Source organism: Puntigrus tetrazona, unplaced genomic scaffold (assembly GCF_018831695.1).
Source record: "Puntigrus tetrazona isolate hp1 unplaced genomic scaffold, ASM1883169v1 S000000746, whole genome shotgun sequence".
NCBI lineage: Eukaryota > Metazoa > Chordata > Actinopteri > Cypriniformes > Cyprinidae > Puntigrus > Puntigrus tetrazona.
In genome coordinates, this window is record NW_025048355.1 from 1,939,050 (window position 1) to 1,964,969 (window position 25,920).

At 39.7% G+C, this 25,920-nt stretch overlaps 4 protein-coding genes across 6 annotated transcripts; 1 reads left to right on the plus strand and 3 right to left on the minus strand.

The window, feature by feature from the left end:
• Nucleotides 1-4,184: 4,184 nt before the first annotated feature.
• LOC122335264 lies at nucleotides 4,185-6,042 on the minus strand. Its single transcript, XM_043233084.1, has 3 exons — nucleotides 5,966-6,042; nucleotides 4,970-5,275; nucleotides 4,185-4,687 (listed from the first exon to the last, which is right to left on the minus strand). The coding sequence occupies exons 1-3, from the start codon at nucleotides 6,012-6,014 to the stop codon at nucleotides 4,404-4,406; spliced, it is 639 nt and encodes a 212-aa protein (XP_043089019.1). The 5' UTR covers nucleotides 6,015-6,042; the 3' UTR covers nucleotides 4,185-4,403.
• A 1,963-nt stretch (nucleotides 6,043-8,005) lies between these two features.
• LOC122335186 lies at nucleotides 8,006-11,482 on the plus strand. Its single transcript, XM_043232974.1, has 6 exons — nucleotides 8,006-8,089; nucleotides 9,109-9,158; nucleotides 9,450-9,749; nucleotides 9,863-10,114; nucleotides 10,193-10,240; nucleotides 10,865-11,482. Coding segments are annotated over exons 1-6 (675 nt in total). The 5' UTR covers nucleotides 8,006-8,087; the 3' UTR covers nucleotides 10,888-11,482.
• A 4,104-nt stretch (nucleotides 11,483-15,586) lies between these two features.
• On the minus strand, nucleotides 15,587-23,200 carry LOC122335156. The gene is made up of 5 exons (XM_043232925.1): nucleotides 22,752-23,200; nucleotides 22,366-22,671; nucleotides 22,019-22,087; nucleotides 20,636-20,742; nucleotides 15,587-15,730 (listed from the first exon to the last, which is right to left on the minus strand). The coding sequence occupies exons 1-5, from the start codon at nucleotides 22,810-22,812 to the stop codon at nucleotides 15,587-15,589; spliced, it is 687 nt and encodes a 228-aa protein (XP_043088860.1). The 5' UTR covers nucleotides 22,813-23,200.
• A 132-nt stretch (nucleotides 23,201-23,332) lies between these two features.
• Nucleotides 23,333-25,233, minus strand: LOC122335159. Of its 3 annotated transcripts, none has more exons than XM_043232927.1 (4): nucleotides 24,677-25,229; nucleotides 24,279-24,612; nucleotides 23,960-24,018; nucleotides 23,333-23,883 (listed from the first exon to the last, which is right to left on the minus strand). In XM_043232927.1, exons 1-4 carry the CDS (start codon nucleotides 24,735-24,737, stop codon nucleotides 23,669-23,671), a joined length of 669 nt encoding a protein of 222 aa, XP_043088862.1. In that variant the 5' UTR covers nucleotides 24,738-25,229; the 3' UTR covers nucleotides 23,333-23,668. The 3 variants fall into 3 exon arrangements, with proteins under 3 accessions (XP_043088862.1, XP_043088863.1, XP_043088864.1); XM_043232928.1 differs by having other exon boundaries at nucleotides 24,729-25,223; XM_043232929.1 differs by lacking the exon at nucleotides 23,960-24,018 and having other exon boundaries at nucleotides 24,677-25,233.
• Nucleotides 25,234-25,920: the final 687 nt, after the last annotated feature.

Sequence of the window (25,920 nt, forward strand, 5' to 3'; positions counted from 1 at the left end):
TCATGAACCCTGCTTTTTCTTCTCCTCCAGAGTCACCTGCATTGGCCTTTTCTGGACCTTATCTGCCTGTTTCTTTAGAGCATTCCCGCTCTGTTTGTGTCTTTTAGAGTGTCTTTTTAGAGCTTTCTGACTCAGTCCGGTAGTGTCGAGTACCTTTGTTTTAACTGGAGCTGACAGTGCATTTAGGAGCCCATTTCTGAACAGTTGAGTTTCTATGCATCATGGACTTGTGGTGGGGTCTTCACCCCCCTGTTGCCTCCATATATCGGCATGCTGCCGTATCCAGCCTATACAGTCCTGTTCCCCTAGTGGCGCAGGAGTCAGTTTTTCCTCATCAAATTTCATTGTGTATAAGGCCCTTAAAGAGTTCCAGACTACTCCTCGATTTTGATCGAAGCTTTGCCCATAAAAGTCAGGCATTCCCACAGCTTGGCTCAATCCTGCATCAAACCATACCTCCTCAGCCTCTCTCATGCTTAAGCATTTGGTCAGAAGTACTTTTAGTATTCCTGTGTCATGTTTTACATTGTGTTCCCTATAACGTTTCATAGCATCAAGTCCTTCAGGACGCAGCTTGTCTAAATCATCAGCTGACTGTTGTGAGTATTTCCTCCGTAATTCTCTTCCTAATTCCTCCTCTCTCTCGGTTCCCTCTTTTCTGTGTACCCTACTGCTTCTTCCTCTTTCCTCTGCTGCTTAAAATTCCACTGTCAGTTTTTCTACTTCTTGTCTACGTTTTTCTATATCCTTTACTTTAGTATCATTGTGTGATTTAATTTCAGCTGCTCTGGATCTCTCTCTCTCTCTCTCTAGGCTGTTCACTTCCTATTTCACTCTATTACAATCTCCAATGGCTCTGATCTGCTAATCGGTCTCTCAATAGCTGTGGCTTCTTGAAGTCCTCATCTAATTCTATCCTGCCTTTTAATGTAAGCTATCACGATATTGTAGGATATGTACCATGGATACCATGAGTACAGGGGAGGGGCAGTGCTCGTATGCAGATGGAGGTTCATCTAGGGTGGTTGTGGTGTGTGAGTAGGCACCTCCTTCCTCCCTACTCTCCAGTTTTCTCTGTTTCATTGTTTGCTTCTTTTCAGCTTTCAGCCTTTGTCTCTCTGTCATCGTTTTCTCAGCCTGTGTGCTTCACAACTCCCTAGCTTTTACCCATGCTTCCATTCCTTTCAATTTATTCTCCTTTGTTGTTCCCTATGTTTGCTAGTATCACTGGCTTTATATACCTTCAACCGGTTTCTCATTTTTCTCTTTAGTCCAGGTTCCCTCAGTTGGCCACTAAACGGTGGTGTCTAGTGGTGTATGCATGTCTTTACACCAAAGCTCATGTGGCCACAAAAGAAATACATAAATGTAATATTAAAACAAATATCAAATCAGATATAAAATAAAGGAATTACATTTGGTCGTGAAGAAAGAGTATTTTAAAACTCGGCTGAAACAGTGATAAACTTTATTTCACATAACCAACTACCTGGCCAGCATAGTTAGTTAATGTCCATCTTTTGTTTCATCATATTTTTGTGATGTTTTCACATTACCAACCTGAAATACAGGACAATAATCATGAGACAGGGCAACAGCATGTCGAGTGCTCAGAGTTCAACGCAGTTATGTTTGAGTCCACGATTCCTTTAGAAGCACTACACGACGCACCCCCTGCAGGCCCTAGTGAGCATCACATAAAACTTAGAATAAAGACACATTATAAGCACCTGAAATAAAATACATTCCAAGGTATTAAAAAAACATATATTTATATAATACATAAATATTAAATGCTATTTCTAACACCACACAAATGTAACACTTGTGGACGTCACATCTACATAAAATGTGCGTAGGATGAGTACTAAAAACCTGAAATGGTCCCACAGAAACGAACACAATCTCTAAATGCTTCTCTCTGGTAATGAATTGTGCCCAGTGAAGAACTGTATACTTGCACTTGTTATTAAATGCAGAGACGGTCTCTGTAATCAATTCGACATTAAATCACTAGAAGTTAAGTGTCCCCAACCAGGCAAGCCAGAGGCGACAGCGGCAAGAAACCAAAACCCCATCCATACAGAATGGAGAAAAAAAAACTTGGGAGAAACCTCAGTCAACTGAGTCTCAGTTGGGGCCAGTTCTCCTCTGACCGGACGCCCAGCACTTAACTTCCTGTAAAATTTTCAAACGCAGATGTGTCAGATAGTGTAAATGACTTATTTTGTGTGTGTGTGTGTGTGTGTGTGTGTGTGTGTGTGCATCAGGATCTGGTGATCTGTCCATGGGCTCATCTAGGTGTTCTGGTCTCTGATGAACATAATCTCTGGATGCCACCATCTAAACTGGATACAAATTGAGAAACAGAATAAGAAAAAAAAACAGAACTAATATTAGCGTAGATGCCATTCTTTTTACAATATCACAAGTACATTGTGTTTTATGAGGAGTGTTTCCAGTTCCATCTGATCTAATTAATGCAGCCTAGCAATCATTTAATGGATTTAAATAATAAAAGTGTATCACTTTGTTATGTGTAGGCTAAGTTAAAAAGATGTGGCTTTAATCTAGATTTAAACTGGCAGAGTGTGTCTGCCTCCTGAACAGAGTTAGGAGATCTTTTCAGAGTGTAGGTGCTAGATAGGAAAAGGATCTGGTGCCCGCAGTTGATTTTGATATTCTAGGTATTATCAAATGGCCAGAGTTTTGAGAACGCAGCGGACGGGCGGAACTATAATGTGATAAGAGCTTGCTCAAGTATTGAGGATATAAACTATTCAGGGCTTTATATGTAATTAATAAGACTTTAGCTAACAAAGCTAACACCATGTGTCCTGATAATATCTCCCAAAGGTATCATTTATAGTGTGAAAAGTAACAGTCCTAGCACTAAGCCTTGAGGTACTCAATGTTTCACTTGTGAGCAATATGATATGACTTTAACTCAACTTTTGTCACTAAAGTAATTCCCTGTCTGTAATACGTTCTCACACACTTGAACTGAAAACTGTTACAATCACAATGCACAGGAACTCTAACCATACTATATCAGCAATTGATAACAATCAGGCAGATGTGCTGACTGATTTAAATTTTCTCTTTCCTTCTGTTACTGTCACATTTCCTGCAAACAGTTGTTTTTAGTTAAAGAAAGAATAATACAAACAGTTTTCTGCAACTGCTTCTATAGAAAGAGGCTCTCTATGAATAGTGCATTTGATGTCAATTACATATGACATACAAAATACAAAAAGATTTATCAACATATACACAGCAATGCAGATTCAGTGTTCAATCCAAACACTGTAAAATACAGCAGTATTATACATCGCTTGTTATAAAATGAAACTAAAAACATCCACAGTTTTTCATATAGCGGTTCCCTGACCATCAAATTTTCCAGTTTCAAACCCCATGTTTCGGGCTTGGGCACTGTTGCAGTGGTTTCATCGCCACTAATTAAATCTTTTAAAAGCGCGCCATTTCGGGCTTGGGGTTTTAAGGCTTCCTTTTAATCAAAAAAATCAACACAGGAAATGCAACGCCGCTCTGGATCCTTAGTGTCATGAACCACGCGCCTCTGTGGCTCCTCCGGTGGCCATATCTAAAGTATTAATCCCGGGAACTACATTTCCCATCATGCCTCCTTCCAGCTCTAATTACCTGCCCAGGTGTACCTTGTTAAGACTGCTATTTAAGCTGCAACCAGCCAGAACTCTTTGTGAAGTCTTATCCTTGCCCTGGCTGGTAATTTGAAGCACACTGAAAACTAAAAAGTAAAAAAATTAGCCCAGGTTTTCTCTTCTCACATGCTTTTAGTTTCACTATTAAATGTATAAACAGAAATACATAAAATGTGTACAAACTTCACTCTATTCCCAATCAGAAACCAAACGTTTGTTTATGGTTGTTCTGTCTGTAATCTCAAGAACTCCTCAAAGTGCTAAAACAATCAGAAATACAGCAAGTAAGACTTTGCTTACCTCTATTTTAAACGATTGGTACCTGTCTATGCAGTTCAGTGCCCAATGTAACAATACCTGGAGCGTTCAGGAGACAGGCTTCCCCCCGAGACTCAAAGTCTCCGTCCCTCCCGATCTAAATTGAATCCCCTCTGCAACTCTGCTCACAGCGCCAAAATGTCATGGAATTCTTCTTGGGAATAAGGATGGCCAATAATACTTAGCAATAATCAACAATTTTATTGAAGAGTTGCAGACACAGATACAACATTGGAGTTTGATCATGTCTCAATTCAGCTGCTTATTTAAACCCCAGTTAGTTCCTCATTTTGGACAGAAAATTCAGTCCAGTGTTTTCCATTTAAAATGAAACCTGGCATATCATACAATATTTAAGATGAAGTCATTGTTTTTATATTTCTTCATCTGTGAGTCTATTTATAGCTCAGAGCGGATACAGAATTGCTTAGGAGCGCAGAGTTCATTAACCTTCTTTACTACAGTCTTGGAGCTCACGGGGTTGCTATAGTTACACGTGATGGAGTCCTCGCTGCAGCTCAGTTTTAGGGTGTGATTATCAGCTGATGTCACTTCCTCTGGGGAACAGCTGCTACCATTAAAGACGGAGCTGAAAAAACTGTTACTTCCGTTACATGTAAAGCTACAGGGCTGAGGACTGGACCAGCTTGAGTTTACGGTCAGGACCGGATCTTCAACTTCATCTGAAACACAGAGTCAATGTCACAAAGAAAACGTAGGTAAACCAAGACCAAACATGATTTAATCACAATATTTTGTTCAGACGTCCTCAAATGGACAGAATTATTATTGTTAACATGTGTCAAATATGTGCAGCAGGTTTTGATATTAAAGAAAAAATAACATTAAATACAAATAATTTAAAAACTTGATTTTATATTGTTTTCAAATAAACTATAACTGAATATAATTAACATTTAGTCTTATATTTACATCATAGACTAAGCAGTACACGTCACACTCACCTATAACAGTCACTCTGTATATAACAAGACTTATTTCTGATTGTCCACTGGTTCTTGCTTTGTAGAGTCCACTGTCCTTCTTCTGCATGTTCTTCAGTGTCAGAGAAAAGCTTGTTTTATTGAAATCCACTCTGTCCTTGTAGATATCATTAGGTCTTACACTTTTAGTTTCTTTTACATATGTAATTATATTCTCTAATTTTTCATTACTCCAGAATAAAATTAAAAACTCTGGTTCTTGTGTCTGTACATCCAGCTGAACAAGAGCTCCCGTCTTCACAAACACAGAGATCTCAGCACAGAGCCCTGAGGAGAGACAACATTTGTAGGAAAAATAGTAGCTGTTTTCATAGACAGTCATCATACAGTCACCAGAAAATAAAGGATTGAGCTGAATTTATTTATTTTAAATCAGTTAATGATAATTTTGTGTCATACAGCGCCTACAGATAATAGTTGTTGTTTTTTTCAATAAAGAAAGAATCTCAACAACAATGACAGATCAACTAATTTATTCATGCCACAATGCATCATTGGCTTTTTTTTATATGTAATTTGTTCAAAGAGGCTGTTGAAAAGCTTATGAATATTCTCAAAACTCCACACCCTGAAGGAAAGAAGCTATAGTTGATAAAACACAAGCATCACATGATCACTGTTTCTTCTGGCTTGTCTAGCTGCTTTAATTCAGCTCCAGTAATCAAACAAGAGTCAAGAGCCCAACTAAATCCAACCTCGCAAAATGATCTCGAACCCAACGCTATAAACCGGTGTAATAAATCTTGTTTGTTGCCTGTGTTGTTTCTGTTGTCATATCGTGTGTGATTTTAATTTAAAACCAAGTTTTAATAATATTTAAATAAAATAAATCAGTCACCATGTCATCATAAACACGATGAATTTAAAGTTCATTTAAGAGATAATCTAATAACTTTCAGTTCATTAATTCTCATCAGAAGAATATTTATCATAATAAATAAATTGGATTATCTCTACCTGTGTTGTTCATAAGAAGAATAAATAAGACAAACAGTCTTAATGCCATCGTCACGAAGACAACTGTACACTACCGTTACAGTTAAGGAAGTTAAATATATATGAAGTGTGACTGGAAACCACACACAAACCTCTGCGTCATTTCCGCTAGTTTATTGTGTTATATCTGTTTCAGTGCAAGTCAAACAGAGGACTGTAAGATAATGTAACGTCAAGCCAGAAGAGGGAGCCGTCGCTCGAGAGTACTAGCTGTGCTTCTATGACCATTTCCTGTTTGAGGGCCTTATAACCAGAGGTCCTCCATGTTCTCAATGCAAAGTATTGCGAGTTCTACAGCCTCATCAAGTGTTCTGTCTCATTGTTCTAATAACCTGTGTTGTATTACAAATTTATAAAAGGTTAAACACAGTTTTCAATCTGAAAGTATATTGTAATTTACAATATAAGCGCAGGAAGTCAAGCCCTGACACTTTCAGTTACTGAACATCTGGCAGGTTTTCACAAGTTTTTCCCAAGTTGATTAGTTTGAATTCTAATCAAAAGGTACAACTCTGCCTTTTGTTTCAGGGTCTCTATAGCACCTATGCATTTAAATGACACTTAAATGACGCTTGGATACTAAGTAGATCACAGATCTGGAAAGTTCCTTACGGTATTTGCATACTTCTGTTTTAATGGTCTCCACCTCTATATGTTCTCCTCCCCTTGAAACCTAGAAAGTTCATTGTGCTGGGTTTTAGTTTGATTTTTCTTGGAGATTTCTTGAAGACTTCTTGCAGATGACCACAGCAACAAAATAAAAACAAACTCCTGCTTTACCAAGAATCTCTTCTTAAAAAGAAGCTGCCTGTTTACCCGATTACCGAGTCAAGGACCTGCTTTTCTGTTGTGTTTGCCTGATTGGATAGACCCTTTGCCTGTTTTATGACCACTGCCTTTTGGATCTCCCTTGAACTCTGACTGCCTTTGTGTTACCGACTCTCTGCCTTACTTCTTTGAGAGTATGCAAAAAGAAATTCCCACCTAAAGAGTCCAAAGCAACACAGCAAAATCAAACTAAACAAATGTATTGCAATAATTTACTTGACGATTTTGTTTTCAATCCACATTGTTGATTTCTCTCTTTTCACGTCTTTGCTGTTCCAGTTCACCTCCTCTAACACACTTCCTGTTAGTACACAATCAATTTACTATGTCAATCTTGGTTAACTTATAATATTGTCTGAAATAACTTTTCTAGTAGGTTAGTGACTTCTGAGGTTTTCCTCATTGTTGGCGTGCTAGGGTGAGTCAGATCAACGATCGATGGAAGGAGCCGGGGCCACGTTTCTGAGATCTTGACTTCTGGCCACCAAACTGGCTTAGCATGCAATTACTTAGGGAACCCATAAAAAATGACTCTTTTTGAGTCTATCGAGGAGATGGCTGCATTAAGGTAAGCGATCTACGGGGTAGTCTCTGACTAAGACCTGGACTAGACCAGATGTGTCGTGAGTCTGTTCTGGCCAAACAAGGTCTCTAAGCGACCCAGACTCCTAACGAACGATAAGTCGAAACTAGGAAATATTATAGTTAATTAATGATCCAAATGTAATCACAACTAGAGGGATCAGCAGTTACATTTAAATATAATATAACTAAAATCACGAAAGACTGAGTCAGATAAAATGATGTGAAGGGTCAGAATTAAAATTGGAAAAGCAAACGATTCATAAATATGAGTGATTTTTAAAGAAACGCAAGGAAAAGACCGAATCCGTTCTTCAGGAAAAGGGGACCCTTACAAACTTATACGAGCGTATTAATTGCAGGACAGGTTGAAATATTTTCACAAATGCCTAAGAGCAACTGAAAAGCTATACATTTACATAATGGTTAATTCTTCATAATTATTAGATTTATGGAGCAATCACTTTTTCACATAGTGCTAGCTTTTTCCCTCCTTAATAGGTGAAATTATTATTCCAAACCTTCTTTGATAATGATAATAATAAGCAGTATTTCCTCTCCATTAGTGGGAGGCACCAAACTCACCTGTGTCTGGGCCATTCTTTTAGTTTTGTTTTCACTGAAATGTAACATCTGGGACTTATAAAGACACCCACAACACTTCATTTTGATCATGTAAGTTCTTTTTTTACTATTTCATAGAATTTACTTATTAAAATATAACTCCAGCCTCTGTTTTTGTGTTGCTGTATATAATATATACTCGTATATATAAACTAAACCTGCTAGTGATACCAAGGAAATTCTTAACACAGAATAATCAGTGATATGACAATTATTTTGACGCTGGTTTTAATTAGCGGGGTTTTATTATAATTGTTAGATTGTTACTGAACCTATAGTTTGCATATTGGGACTTTTTGTTTGTGTGATCATTGTGACAATTATACAAGAATAATTTACAATCTTGGGAAAAAAGGTACAGAAGCTGCCAGTGGAGTGTACACATATTAGCCTTATTTACCCTCTATTACTTTTTGAAAGGGTGCCACCCCAGTCTCAGCATTTGTACCTTTTTATATATATATATAGTTGGAGGCAGACACTGGATAAATTTATCAGAAGGAATCTTTTAATAAAGCAACAGAGGATGGGGCGAATCGCCGTAGAAACAACACAGGAATATTCTTAACCAGACAAAACAGAAAGCAAAAGTAAAGTCTCAGTTCCAATAAGGATCGAATAAATAGGCAGGCAGACGGGTAGGTAACCAGCAGAGCGGGTGTAACCTCGAGATCAGGAGGCAGGTGAATGATTGCAGGTGTTGGTGATCAGTAATTATTATTATTTATTTTTAATTTCTTTTTTATGTTTCTTACTGGCCATTTTTAGTGGGATAGTTTGCCCAAATTTGAAAATGCGATGTTTAAGTGAGATGTAGGTGACTTTGTTTCTTCAGTAGGATACGATTTTAACTCAAACCGTTGCAGTCTGTCAGTCATATAATGACAGTCGATGGGCACACAATCTTTGAGAGTGAAAAAACATACACAGACAAAACCAAATGAAACCCTGCGCCTCGTAATGACACGTGCATTGAGATGTAATGTATTCAGATGAAATGAAAGTGAATCCCTGTAGCAATGTCTTAGGGATGTTTATGTGACGTCACAGCCCTTGTGTTTTCTTCTCAGGCTCAAACGCTTTAATCTTCTGCTGCTGCTGGGCCTTTTCGATTACAGCGGTCAGTATTCAGTTGTTCTAGCTTATTAATTGCAACAATATTTGATTTTGTCAGGTAGAGTTCTTCTAGTTGACTGTTTCTCTGTTGAGAAATGTATTTGTTAAAAAATGCGGTACAACCACACTGACACATCTGATATAGTTTTGTATTACTTTAAAATGTGGAATTGTTGTCTTCTTAATTGTTTCATTGATATGTTTTGTGTTATATTTTTATTATCCAGTTGACTGGAATAACTAGAGAGAATAAGGTGGCCATACTTTGTATTGTATTAACATTATATATTTGCAGGAACCAACGTTATAACCGTGAAAGGAAAAAAGGGAGGCAACGCCACTCTGTCGTGTGAAATTGAGGCCAAAGACATTTATTATGTTGAGTTAAGCAGGTTAAAAAGCGTCGTTTTTTGTCAGAATGAAGAACGTGAGAGTGAGAGTCAAAATGGAAGAGTATTTAGGAACAAATCATGTGACGTGATTATCACGGATCTGAGACTGAGTGATGCTGGGAAATACATTTTGAAAGTCTTTTACACCGATACTCAGACAGAAGTGAAGGAACAAACCAGCGTGTACCGACTTCATTTTCATGGTAAAGTCAAAAATGATCAGCATTAGCACTTTCAGTATTTGTGTCAGTATTCTCTATTATTACATTTGGTCTTGACTGATTGACACCATTATGATAGTGAATAATGTCTTCAGGTGAGATTTCTGTGAAGAAAGGTGAGGAGCTGAAGCTGGACGTTCTGTTGTCCAACGCTTATAAAGTCGTGCACTGGACCAAAAGAGGCACAGGGGAGAAGGAGGACTGGATCAGAGGTCGTGGGGTCAGGAGTCATCGAGTGACCTTTAGAGATGGAAACCTGATCATTAATAACTTTACAGCCACTGACGCTGGAACATATGAGGTTCTGGACACTGAAGGAGGAATCCTGATCATGCTGACAATCAAAGGTGAGAGAAGTATTATTATAAATCAATTAAACAGGTATGGTTACAGCATGACTTAAACAATATCAATATCCTCTACAGAATCAAAGAAGAAAATAAACGACACAAACGGTGAATCGCGACGAGATAGTAAGTAAAAGGCATTCAGCTCTTTACTAAATCTTTAAAGGGGGGGTAACATGCCGTTTCATGCACGTCTACTCTGTTAAAGAGTTATGCATGGACAAAGTAATAATTTGGATATATGGCTGAGTATTAATGTCCCAAAGAGAGAGAGATTGCTTCATTCAGCAGCGCTAGGGAAGAATGTCTCTAAAGTGGTGTGTTTTTTGGTTGTAAGAGAAAGACAACCTTGATGAGCTTTCTAAAAGGACCCAGCGTTTTGTGAATGGTGGACGCACTTTATTGCTCCGGACCAGCAAAGAGCTTCTAAGTGCGCTTGCTGACAAAGGTTTTATACACAAGGCCCAGTTTGACACGGTCGTGATTCAGAAGTGCAGATGGTAAATGAAACAGCGTTATGTCTGTGGTCACTCTTTAGCTCCGCCCACACGCCACGCCTCCAGGAGCTAAAGCTGTATATTTTACTTTGTAAATATGATAAAACTAAACACTTTTGGGAGATATGAAGGATGCAGTACTACTCTATAGGTACTCAAGATTAACATGAGATCGGTGTGTTATGCCCCCTTTAAACATTGTGCTTAACATTTTTATTTACTGCATTCATTAATTATTGCGCTTTCTTTTCAGCTTCCCCTCCACCTGATATATAGTGGATTGTCCTAGTTACCCTTTTGGTGATACTTCTTGCTTCAAAATTAAAACTGCACAGAAGCACTATTTAAATAACAGTAAATAAGGGCAGGAAGCTTATACTGCATTTTTTAAATCACTATCTGTCATTAAAAAAATTAAGGTAAACTTATTTATTATGTTACACATTTAAATATACAAACAACAGGAAAAGCAACTGTGCATATAAAATATCACACTAATTTACCCTCCATTTAATTAAAAAACTATTTTCCACGCTATATGGTTTTCTCCAGGGAATGCAGTATATATAATAGCACCCCCATCTGTTCTGAGCCACTGTGACAAAAAAATTACTTTTTAATAAGATATTATACATAAACAAAAGATAATCAAAACATTTTCGATTGTTACTTGCTTAGCTATTTTAAACGAGCTCGAAACGTTGGTCACATTGTGATTCATGAATAAAACTAAATTAAATTAAATTAAAAAAATGTAATTATAAACATCATGATTCTTAACGTATTTCTGTTTTATGTACAGAAATTGTGTCACATTTTCTTTAAATATAAATAAAAGGTTTCCTGTACTGCATAAATTTGTCCTTGTATGTTTTACTTGAAGGAAATTTTCTATGTATTTTTCATATTTATTTCAATGTATACAGTGAACTGATAAACTGTAATAAATATTGTAGTAGACTTTAGTTTTTACTATAGTAAACTTCAATTCAAATTCAAATTTTATTTGTCACATACACATACATACATGGTATGACATGCAGTGAAATGTTCTTTACAACCGTCCAGCATCAAAATAGAAAACAGTCAAAATAGAAAACAGAATTTAAATATATATAAATATAAAATATAAAAAAATGTATAAAAATATGTATAAAAAGAAGTGTGCAAAGTATAGAAAATAAAGTAAAGTGTAGAATATAAAATATAAAGTGTAAAATGTAAAGTGGCTGTGCGAATGTCCAGTGTAAGTGGCGAGTATCTGGGGAAAGAGGGGTGAACATGGGAATCCCGGTAATTAGGTGCTGGGTGTTCTCTGGTTCAGACTCTGAATGGCCTGCGGGAAGAAGCTCCTCCTCATTCTGTCTGTGTTTGCCTTCAGGGAACGAAAGCGATTTCCTGAACGCAGCAGAGAAAAGAGTCCATTGTTGGGATGGCTGAGGTCTTCCACGATCTTCCTGGCCCTGGTACAGCACCGCTTGTTGTAGATGTGCTGCAGCACAGGGAGCTCAGCTGACCGCACCACCCTCTGAAGGACTCGCCTGTCCTGCATGGTGCTGTTCCTGAACCAGGAGGTGATGTTTCCCGTCAGGACACTCTCGATGGTGCAGGTGTAAAAGTTCCTGAGCACCTGAGATAGGAGTCTGAAGTCCCTTAAGCACCTCAGATGGTATAGACGCTGCCGGGCCTTCTTCACCAGGGTGTTGATGTGACAGGACCAAGACAGGTCCTGCGTGATGTGAACACCCAGGTACCGGAAACTGTCCACTCTCTCCACTGGGGTCCCGTCGATCTTGATGGGATGGTAAGAGCGCACCTGCTTCGTGCTGAAGTCCACTATTAACTCCTTTATTTTGCTGACGTTCAGGAGCAGATTGTTCTCCTGACACCATCTCTCCAGGTTGTTGATCTCCTGAAGGTAGGCCATCTCATCGTTGTTGGAGATCAGGCCCACCATGATGGTGGTGGAGTTTGTAGTGGCCACACAGTCATGTGTGTACAGCGAGTACAGCAGGGGGCTCAGAACACAACCCTGAGGGGCTCCAGTGCTGAGAGTGAGGGAGGATGAGGTGTGTTTTCCCATCCGTACGGCTTGTGGTCTGTCAGTTAGGAAGTTGGTGATCCAGTGACGCAGGGATGGGCTGAGTCCCAGGACCTCCAACTTCGAGGTGAGCGTGGAGGGAACTATGGTGTTGAACGCTGAACTATAGTCCATGAACAGCATTTTCACATAGTTCCCTTTCCTAAAATCCAGGTGGCTTGTGGTTGTGTGGAGGAGGTGCGTGATGGCATCCTCCGTAGACCGGTTCTGGCGGTAGGCAAACTGTAGTGGGTCCAGTGTGTCCGGTAGTGATGAGGTGATGAAGTCTCTGACGAGTCTCTCGAAGCACTTCATCACTACAGACGTCAGAGCTACAGGGCGGTAATCATTTAGGTAAGATGGTTGAGGTTTCTTCGGCATAGGAACAATGATGGACTCTTTGAAACACGAGGGGACTGTAGACTGTTTCAGGGAGAGATTAAATATCTCAGTGAACACCGGTGCTAGCTGGTCAGCACAGGCTCTCAGAACCCGACCTGTGATGCCGTCAGGTCCTGCTGCCTTCCTGGTGTTCACTCTCCTGAATGCCCTCCTTACGTCGTGCTCCGAAATGGTGAACGCGATCTCCTCTCCGGCTCTCTCGGCGTGCGTGCTGTTGATCATGCCGCTAGCGGTGCTAGCGTGATTAGCGTGATTAGCTGCAGCCTCGAAACGAGCATAAAAGGTGTTTAGCTCGTCTGCCAGAGAAGCATCCGCGCTCTCCACTCTGGAGGTTGGCGTTTTATAGTCCGTGATGTTTCTCAGTCCCTGCCAAAGGCTCCTAGAGTCACTGTGTTGAAACTGTGACTCTAGTTTCCTCCCGTAGCGCCTCTTTGCCTCCTTTACCACTCTGCGCACGCTGTACGACGCAGCCTTGTATTCGGTCATATCCCCGTTGACAATCCCCGTATTATAGGCTGCGGAGCGGGATCTCAGAGAGTCGCGGATAGTTTTGTCTACCCACGGCTTCTGGTTGGGAAACGTCCTGATGACGGTTTTCTCTACCGTGTCATCCGCTAGTTTCCCGATGAATCCCACCACCGCTTCCGTGAACACGTTGACGTCCTCGGAGCTACACCTGAACATGGCCCAGTCTGCGTCATCCAAAGCGTCCTGCAGAGCGGCCACCGAATGGTCAGACCAGCGTGACACCTCCCTCTGTACCGGGGCTTCCTGTTTCAGCCTCTGTTTGTAAACAGGTACGAGGAAAATGGCGGCATGGTCCGATTTACCAAACGGTGGGCATGATTTTGCCTTGTAGCTGTCTCTGAAGGGTGTGTAGCAGTGATCCAGTGTCCTTTCGCCCCTGGTGGGGCAGGTGATGTGCTGGTGAAAGTTCGGCAGTGCGCGCTTGAGGTTTGCACTGTTAAAATCCCCCAGCACAATGAGTGCGGCGTCCCGGTGCTGTGACTGGTGTGTAGTGAGGTGATCGTGTAAATCCGATATTGCAGTGTCCGTGTCCGCTTGAGGTGGAATGTAAACGGCGCTGACTATGACCGAGCTGAATTCCCGTGGAAGATAGAAAGGGCGACATTTGATGGTCAGAAGTTCCAGGTTTGGTGTGCAGGAGCGTGAGAGAGAGCAACGCTCGCGCTGTCGCACCAGCGGTTGTTCACCATCAGACACACTCCACCTCCCGTGTCTTCCCGACTCCATTGTTCTGTCCATGCGGTAAACAGAGAAAAACTCGGCCGGTTGTATGGCGTGGTCCGGTACCGCTGGGTTCAGCCATGTCTCGGTGAAGCAGAGGAGGTTGCAGTCCCGAATGTCTCTCTGGAACTTGATCCTTGCCCTGAGGTCGTCGAGCTTGTTTTCCAGAGACTGGACGTTGGCTAACAGGACACTAGGTAGGGGAGCGCGGTGTGAGCGTGCCCTCAACCTGTTCCTGACGCCGGCTCGTTTCCCTCGTGGACGCCGGTGCGGGTCACGTCCTTTTGTCTTCGTCAGGATCTCGCTCGGCCAACATGGGTCCGGGTTTAAAAACGGCGAAAGTTGGGTGCATTGTACACCAATAGATATAAGAGTGGCTCGATCATATTTAGTGATAGCCATCTTGTATAAAGAAAACCGCGCAGACTATCCAAAATACTAATAATTAACAGAAAAACAAAAGGTTTTGCCGGAGCGGTCGTGACGCCATCTTGAAGTGTATTGTATTGGACCCTCGCCGCAGGCAGCAGGTGGAATGATGAGGCTCTCATTGTTTGTTTTGAGAACGGACTCTCAGAGGAGCTCAAGGATGAGCTGGCTACTCGAGTTCCTGTGTACTCCCTTGAGAGACTTATTTATCAGGTCATCCTGTTGGATAATCAACTGAGACAAAGGCGAGTGCCCAGACCTAACATGCCATCATCCCTATCCTTTCGTCAGTCACCTCAGCGACTGTGCCCGTGGAGTCCCCTGAGCCCATGCAAGTAGGCAGAGCCCGGTTGTCCTCCCTAGAGCGCAGTGGCCGGATGAGTTCACATCTCTGCCTCTATTGTGGGTTGCAGGGCCATTATCGCTCACAGTGTCCAGAATTAAAGGGAAACGCCCAACAAGCTTGTTTTTGTGTACCTCAATGACATTTTCATTTTTTCAAGGTCCGTCCAAGAGCATGTGAGTCATGTCAGAAAGGCGTCTTGGGATGCCTGCTAGAGAACCACTTCTATGTTAAAGAAATGTGAGTTCCACACTACAACTCAGGTGGATCCCAAGAAAGTGAGTGCTGTATTGGACTGGCCAGTCCCTACCTCCGTTAAGGAGGTACAAAGGTTTATTGGGTTTGCCAATTTTTATAGAAGGTTTGTACGGAATATCAGCTCAGTGGTGGCCCCTCTCACTGCCCTTACTAGAGGTAGTCTCACCAAATTTAATCCTGACCCTGAACTTCCCTTTATTGTTGAAGTAGATGCGTCAGATGTTGGCGTTGGAGCTGTTCTGTCCCAGAGAGGGAAGGATGACAGGCTCCACCCGTGTGCCTTTTTGTCCCAACGGCTGAGTCCTGCTGAGAGGAATTACCACGTGGGGGACCGGGAACTGCTGGCTGTTAAGATTGCTCTGGAGGAGTGGAGGCACTGGCTTGAGGGGTGTCAAACACCCTTTTTCAGGTGCTGACTGACCATAAGAACATGGAATACATCCAGCAGGCCAAGCGTCTAAATCCCCACTAGGCACGATGGTCGCTTTTTTTCAACCGGTTAAATTTTATTCTCTCTTTCCGACCAGGCTCGAAGAATCTTAAGCCAAACACACTGACTCGATTCTATATCTGTGTGTCCCAAGAAGATGCCCCTTGCCCTATTATTCCGACAGCCAGAATTGTGGCCCCCCCTGCGTTGGGCTCTGGAGACCTCAAGTACGTCATCTTGCCCCTCAGGGTCTCCTATACCCTCTGCCTATTCCTCCCACTTAGGGTTGGTTATTTTTGCTTGCTGGTGCCCTTTTGGTTTATGTGTAAGTTCTCTTGAAGCATCTCTTTTTCTTTGAATTTTTGTCCCTGGGCTTCTGATATTTTTTGTCTACTCTTAAGAGAATTTATTTTGCCTTTTGGAGTATTTTTCTGTTTGGACTGTTATTTTTACCCTGGTAATAAAATATATTCTTTTAAAAGATTTTGGGTCCAACATTTCGGTGGGAGAATATTTTATTACGGCACTAGAGACCGATGTTCAAGTCCTGGTTCTGACAAGAACTGATTTTTATATATATATATATATATATATATATATATATATATATATATATATATATATATATATATATATATATATATATATATAACAAGAAAAATGTTTCCTGTGTAAATCAGACAGATTTATTACAAATGCCAGTTCATTCCCAGCCAGTAGGAGGTGCTTTAAGTGCGAGAAATGAGGGTTTGTAGCTCACAAACGCTGCCACAGGATGAAAGTTTTTTAAACGTGTGTCACATGCTCATGTTTGTTCTACAAAGCCTTTTGGAAAATCGGTCAGTTTTGATATTAGTCACTGCACGGGAAACACATCCCACAGCACATTAACCTGAGACCAACTTCATTACTCGTCATTAGCTGTGTTTTTAGCCGGCGGCACTGACTGGATCAATACACAAAAACAGAGCGGAAGCTAACTTGCTCTTGATTACACATCTATATTGTAGAAAGATGGCCGATTTAGTCCCAAGGAGTATTGAAATAGTACCTCGATGAGTATACTACTAGTGCACTACTTACTACATAAAGTATACTTCCAAATATTCTAGAACTGAGTTATAAAATAAACTTGAAGTATACTAGTTTTTGGTAAGGGAACTAAAACTAACATCCAGTTTTAGCCTTTCACCTGTTTTCACAGAAATATCATCTGAGGAGAACCAGAAAGACATTAATCAACTCAAGTCAAGTGGCTTTTTATTGTAATTTCAACTACATATAGCTGTGCAGTAAATAGTGAAATGAGACACTGTTTCTCCTGGACCTGGTGCTACATGAAGTCACACACACAAAAAAAAACCTCACATACTGAGCTAAGACAGTGTCTTAGCCACATACAGTGCAAAGTGTGCAGACTAGTGCAAACAGCAAGGAAGTAGAGGGCAAAACCCAGTGTGCAAACTAGTGCAAAGACAAAATCAGTGCAAGAACACAATATACAAGACAACAATAAATATGAAGTGCAAGAATGCACATGGAAGGGAAAGTCCATTCAGGTGTGGTTATTGAGGATGGCTTGTGGGAAGAAATTGTTCAGCAGTCTGGTTGTGTGTCTGTAATCCTTGTTATAATGGAATTGCAAAATATATTCAACGATGATCTGATTAAGTTCAACACAGTCATAATCTCTGTTGGCTGTATGCAATACCTCATAATTACTAACGGAGAACCAGAAAACTCAAGCCGATATTTTTGTTGGTTTACCGTAAAAAGTGGCTCCAGCACTGACTGTAATAGAAATACATGTAAAATGTCTTTCCCAGTGTCTCTCAGTCTCAGATCCGCGTCTTTTACGTACTCGTTTACTGCTATTTTATATTTTGATAAACAAGGATGTTTTTTGACTGTCTGCTTAAACGAATATGAAACATCTCTCTGGCCTTTAGTTCTCTCTTTTTTTGGTTTCTGCAAATACAGACATGAATAATTATTCAAGTGTATTTGACCATTTAAGCTCAATAAAGCGTCCAAAAGAACTCATTTTAGTGCTTACTCTCAGCTTTTGTTGTATGGGACTGAGCCGATTTAGGACTATATGTTCTTCTTCTCTCTTTTAAAGCAAGGACTGTGATGGAAATAAGTTACTCCAGCTTTATTGTGTTATTCTTGACAAGGAGGTTTTAACAGTGCGATGGTGCTCGTCAAATAAACTTAATCAATCAAACTTAACTTAACTCAACTACGCACTTATACCACAGGTTTAAATGAAAATCCATTGATATTTAAAAATGAGAAATCCAACTATGTTCTCAAACCTTAAACAGACGCAAACTACAACACACACATCTTATACGTATTCAGAGAAATACTCTCAGTGAGTGTAGTGCAACATCTTACACAAACTCAAATAAATGCATGCATGACGGTTCAATCTTCAACTTAAGCAAACACTGATCTCAATTATGGCGACATTTAACCAAAAAACATCTCCATCTGATTCTCTGTAATTCTCGATAACAGCAGGTGTTCATTTCTAATGCACAAACATTAGTCACTTAATTATCTAATTAACCTCGACTCTTTAACCCTTTAAAAGTCCTCGACATTGGATTGGGATGGACCCAATAAACCAATGAGAACAAGACACGTACACAGGGCAGAGATACAGTGCAGCAAGACTTAATATAAGACATGAAAACATGAGTATGACACAACATGATCGTTTTGTTATGATGCTTGATGAACAACTGGCAACTTAACATCCAACTTAACCTGTATTTCAGGCTGGATGAGCCCAAAGAAGTGGATTAAACCTAAAAAAGATAAACACGCAAATGCATTTACCTCCCATCCAGTAAAGCTCATGCTTATAATTGGCTCAGTATTTTCTTCTTTACATTGTACATTAGTTTTTTTAACTGCTTAGACACTAAAAGTGATATTTGAGGTAAAAGCGATACTCATATTCCTAATAATCTTTAAACCAAGTCTGTGAAACTACAAGCACATCACATGCTTTAAGCTCTTATGCACGGTTGCGGTGCTATGTTATATCGTCTAGAATAATGCGTAATATTAAAAAGTATATGTAGCATAAATTGTAGAATAATAAAGTCAAAAATATAATAATACTTTATATTAGATTTATATATATATATAATCCAATTTTGTAAGTGTAGAAAAGGCTAATATAGTAGGCTTTGATAATAATTAGTCAACATGAACTAACAATGAAAAATAATCGTAAAGCATGTATTGATTCCAATGATAGCATTTACTAATGCTTTTTTTAGTTTGATTCTTGCCACATGAATCTCTTAATGACATCATATCTTCTTTGTGTTTTGCAAATTTAGCTGCATGATGTTACTGCAGTCATTCAGGAAATCATTCGCTCGTTGCGCGACACTGATGTGAAACCATTTTTTTTTCTTGTTCGGAAACCGCACAGACCTGACGTAAGTGAACACACTACGTTCTCATAACTAAATCCAACAAACACGTGATTTCTTGCCGCTCTTTATTTTATTAGAACGCTCTCAACAACACATTTAACACTGAAGACATTTTATTTGAGATTTTATGTGCTTTGTAATGCGGCTGTATGTGAAAGTAAGCGCTCTTCAAGGTTTTTGACTCTCAGAAGAAAGAGCCAGAGGTGTGTGATGCATATCCTGCGATAACATGATCAAGTATTTAGCAAAAAACATTCAAAGCAGCCCTCCACATGCACATGAGGTCTAGATTCAGTTAAAATGCCCCTTAGTATATACATTTATACAACATCATATAATCAGTTTCACACAAATAGTGCCATTTTTCTCCAAATAAAATTTGCTTGATTACAAATGTGATATTAATCGTTTTAAAACAGCTCAATAAACAAAAAGTTAATTAATGGACTTTATGGAATAAATAGTTTTGGTTCAGTCGCAGTGACTCACTTATTAACAGTGATTTGCTGCAAGCTATTAGTGGTTTTAATTTCACATTTTCCTTTTTTCATGTTTAAAATCATTTCGAATATCAGTAGGCTATTTAACGTTTTATGTTTAATATGCAAATAGTACAGTAAATGCATTAATACATAAATGCCACAGCTTTTCATTGGCCCAAATTATAATTCACTGATTAAATATTGGAATTAGATTCAAAAGATAGTGTACAAGTTCAGGAAAAAAGGGCTTTATAAAGGTAACAATGGTAACATAAAACGTAAAAATCATTGTAAAAATATTAGAAAAGATTAATTTCGGTCAATGTGAATTAAAAATAGAAAATCATTTTAGACACTTAAGGTTTAAAAATCTTATTATTATACAATTTATGAGCCTTAAAACATTTCAAAATGCACTCATGTGTGTCAGTTAAATCAATATATTTTAATCTCCATTTTGGGACGTGGTATTTATAAAAATGTTTACCACAGCTTGATCTTTTTGACCCATGCAACGTTTTTTTTGCTACTTAGGATTGGTTTTATGTTCCAGGGTTATATATCTCGCACAAAGAATGAAAGATGAATCTCCAAATGAATCGTTTGATAATCATGCAAGAAAGAGTCAAGGACAGTGCATGCACACCTATTGTTGAGAACTCTCTAAACCAAATCATGAACCTTTAAAGTAGCATAAAAGAGCCAGTTTAATGCTTCCCGAGAGTTTTGTCAGAACAGAAGTCTAAGTGAGATCTGAGCCATACAGCAGTGCTGGTTACTGTAATAAAGTCAAACTACAGCACGCAAACTTAGTGTTGTTTAGGGTAATATATCAGTCAGTTTTTAATCAGTCAGACCAGCGCGTCTGGCTGCGCGCCCATCCTTTCTGCTGACCGTAACAGTGAATGATTCCTCCTGCGACGACTGAAGCCAGAAAAAACACAAACACAGCCAGACCAACTCCACGAAGATCAGCACACGCTCCGTCAGAGTCACCGCGACTGTGGACACACACACACACACATACACACACACACACACACACACACACACACACACACACACACACACACACACACACACACACACACACACACACACACACACATACACATACACACACACACACACACACACATACACATACACATACACATACATACACACACACACACACACACACACACACACACACACACACACACACACACACACACACACATACACACACACACACATACACATACATACACACACACACACACACACACACACACACACACACACATACACACACACACACACACACACACACACACACACATACACACACACACACACACACATACACACACACACACACACACACACACACACACACACACACACACACACACACATACACATACATACACACACACACACACACACACACACACACACACACACACACACACACACACACACACACACACACACACACACACACACACACACACACACACACACACACACACACACACACACACACACACACACACACACACACACACACACACACACACACACACACACACACACACACACACACACACACACACACACACACACACACACACACACACACACACACACACACACACACACACACACACACACACATACACACACACACACACACACATACACACACACACACACACACACACACACACACACATACACACACACACACACACACACACACACACACACACACACACACACACACACACACACACACACACACACACACACACACACACACACACACACACACACACACACACACACACACACACACACACACACACACACACACACACACACACACACACACACACACACACACACACACACACACACACACACACACACACACACACACATACACACACACACACACATACACACACACGCGTACACACATACACATACATACACATACACAGAGACACAGAAACAGATAAAACAATTAAACCACTGTACTCGGCAAAACAAAGAAATTCATACAGGTTTGGAACTACATGAAAGTGAATAATTAAATAATTGTTGTTTTTTTTTGGGAGAACTATTTCTCTAACATCCATCATTAAACCTCGGACACACGCACTAATGCACTGTATTCCTGAAATAAAATAATGTAAGTGAATAAATAAATAATTTTACTTCCTGAATTGAAATGAATTAAATTATATTAAATTAAAATACGAGCGACGATCATTTTTGCGCTCTCACCTGCGATCTCAGCCTCTTCTGGTGGTTCTGTGACTGAATGAACTTTGACCTCTCCGTCCGTCGGCTCGTCTGAAAATATTTACAATATGTGACAACTTACTCAAACACAATGAGTTTCGTTTTTATTATTAACAACGACACGCTTGATGTCAGGAATCATTCACATCTGGAGCATGAACATCCACAGAGGTACTTTACAATGTTCTTCACGAGAAGAAAACAATGCTAGCGATCACTAGAAGGTTGTTTGTGGGAATAAAATGGTTCTTCTTTGGCACTGCATTAAAAAACTGTAACTGTAACATACTGTAGTAGTGATGAATGAACTGAGAAACAGAAGAACTAACCCTCCATCACTAGTCTGATAGGTTTGTTGAAGAGCATTTCTGAATGCATTGATTTTCCACAGAAATAAAGGCCTGCATCTGACTCTGTTAGTCCAGTGATGAGTAGCGAGGTCGTGTTGGAGCCCGTTCTTGTAAATACCATGCGGCTTCTTTCACGGGTTCGCACATAACCGAGAGACGTCAGTAGCGTGAGTCGTCCAGAGCCAGGATTCTGGTGATACCACGAGATTCTGCGTCTGTCGTTTGCGCTGCAGTTCAGAGTGATGTTTCCATTCAGACTGAATCTCCACAGAGTCACATCACCTCCTGAAACGTCACAAACCCATCCTTCATGTCTAAGAATAAAGAGATCGATGGTGTGAAATTGTAAAGTAGAATCGATTTACCGCCGGAGCTGATCTGAAGAACCCTGTAGGAAAAAAGACAAAAGAGGGCGATCTTCTCCATCGTCTTCCGTCTGTGAAGATCTGATCTGCAGCCTTCAGTGCAGAGACACCAAACCAGTCTTTCCGCTTCCTTCTTCAGTTACCTCTGATTCAAGAAAACGGATTGCCATACCAGTACTTATGAGTACTATAAACCCATACATTTAAATTCAATTAGAAGTTCATTCCTCAGTCAGTTTGAATTCAGATATCAGAGACTAAACAGCTTTGTAATTAATTAAAGGCTTTAAGCGGTTTAAGTTAATCAAACTCAAAATTATGAAGTTATGTAAGACGAAGCAGAAAGCAATCGTGACAGGAGATAACAGCAGTGTTTTAAGACTAAAAACAATCTTATCAGATTTTTCACTGTACGAACCTGAAATACTACTTCATTTCATAGTTTGTTGTTATGTGTAATTATTATGTAAGCTGAGTTTTAAATGTGCTTCATGAATATTATTCATTCGTCTAAAAACACAGATGTTTGAGGTTCCTGTCTCACAACCACAGCATTTCAAGAACAGTTTTATCACAAAACGAACAGATAATGATTTTTTTCTTTATTTGTAGTTTACTAGAGATTTAAACCACAGCAGTTGTACAATAATAATCATACAGCGATTGTAATAAATTAAATTGTTTTAGGATTGCAGATTAGTCACACAGAAATATAGCATTTCCCATATTTATTTCTGTTTATTATAATCACTGTGTTCATTTCTACAACTTGTTCATCAAAAATACAACAGCGATGTGATTTTTTTTGGTTTTATTGTTGCTTGTTTGATCAGAACTCTCAACAACCCGCTGAAGATGTTTATTTGAACAAGTTTGTGGACATTGATGCTCCTCCAGAGTCCGAGCGAGATCGTGAATCATTGCTCAGACGCCACAGACGTATCCTGCCGATTATTGTGAAAAATAGTTGGTTTTTGCAGCGTCAGACCAGCGCGTTCGGCCGCGGTCCATCCTTTCTGCCAGCCGTGAATGTAAATGCGTCTTCCTGCGATGACCGTAGCCAGAAAAAACACAAGCACGGCCAAACCGGCTCCGCCGAACACCATCACACGCTCCGCCAGAGTCAGCTCGTCTACAGAAAACATTCAGAAACGACAGAATAAAGAAACAGACACTGACTCCGAGCTCTTAAAATAAAGAGCTCTCACCTGAGATCTCTACATCAGAATGATCTTCGTCCTCACGGCCTGAAATTATACCATCACTCCTTAACATATGATTTAAAGTCAGAGATTATTCACATCTGGAGCACAAACAGACCAGCAGCCACCAAATCCTTCCAGTGGAAAACAGAATTTTAAAATAAATTCTTCAAACTAAAGCAATGCTTTTAAAGAACTGTTCACTACAAGGCAATCAAACAAAACCTGTTCTTTCATGGCGCTGAGTGTCATGAACACATAAATCATGCTCAGCATTAAAAACAGCATGAAAATCTGAGAAAACTGAAAAGTCAGCCGTACTAACCCTCCATCTCTAGTCTGATGGGGTTTTCGAATTGCATTCCTGAAATCATGACACTTTTTCCACAGAAATAAAGACCTGCGTCCGACTCTGTTACTGCAGAGATCACTAGCGAGACTGTTTTCCTCGCTGTGTCTGCTGTAAGTGTCAGGCGACTGTAAGAGTCTGTAAACAGGTTTTTTCCGATGCTGCTGGCAAACACCAGCAGAGTTAGTCTTCCAAGATTGGGGACTCTGCCGATACCAGGCTATATCATCAGTTTTATGAGTGAAGCTGCAGTTCAGAGCGATGCGTTCGTTCATCCGAAACCTTAACAGACTCACACCATGTTCTGAAACTGGAAAAAAACATGATTCTTTGAATGTGCAGTGATGTGAAATTGCAAAAGAGAATATATTTACCGCTAGAAGTGATCTGAACAATCAAGTGCAAAAAAACACAAAAGAGCACGACCTTCTCCATCGTCTTTCGTTTCTAACAGCATTGATCTGCAGCCTTCAGTTCAGCAGAGACACTAACCACAGCGTTTCCTCTTCCTTTCTTAAGGAAAGATTATGCAGCTTCTACTTCATTTGAAAAGCGTTTTCTTAAAGCTATGGTTTATTGTGCTTTGCTGTTTGATGTTCGTGATTATGCATAATATAAAAATTAGGGGTAGGTTATATGGCAAAAACATCACATCACTAGAACTCCAAAACATAACTCAAAACATAAATCCAAAACCAAAACCAGCTTTATTGTTTTTGTTGATCTGGTGACACTCAATGGAGATCCACTGAGAAATCAGCGTTCGCTATCATCCTTTTGCGTTACTGGCTTACCATTTTCATGCTTTGAAAACAAACTATTCATCTGTATTGTTAAAAAGTAAAAGTGTCACATCTCTGGACTGTTTGTTTCCACCCACCGCGTGCCCTAGTTTCTGTCTTCCCTTGATTGTGAGATTATGTTCAGCTGCATGGCTTCCATTAACTTCATTCGTTCTCCTTTATAAGTTTGACTCTGGAGCGACCTCAGGCTTTGTACACTTTTGAGAAAATCAAGCTTGTTTCAATGACTTTCAAGCCTTTCACACAACTGGAAGCACTTTAAGTTTTAAAATTATTCCCATTTAACCAAAATGAACCTTGTGGTGATCAAATGACACAATTACCATAAGCAGGAAATGGCAGCAGAGGAGCACTTATTGGCCTATTGGTCTTTTTTTTATTATAATTAATTGTATTTATGAATAAAATAAATAATTATCAATAAATCAGATTTGTCAGACTTTTTTTCTTTTTATTTACAACTGTTCTTTCTAAACAAATCTGTCTCCAGTTGCTTAAATCTTGCTGAACTTCACACGCTGAATGGGAATTGTCACTTAAAATGTAAAAACCTCTTTAGAATTGCCCTTTTAATATGCATGGTCACAAATATTACAAGAATATACATTGTACATCCCAGACTGTAAGACTGTGCACTTTCTTATGCCGGTAAAACAAATTAAATACCGATAGGTGTAATAGACAATATTAATCTGCATTGCTAATGATCAGGTTTTCTGACAGAAAGTGCAAAAATACATCATTTATTGGTTTTACTTGATCTGCTTTGTTTATTTGATAACAATACGGGGTCCTATAGAAAACAAAATACTCTT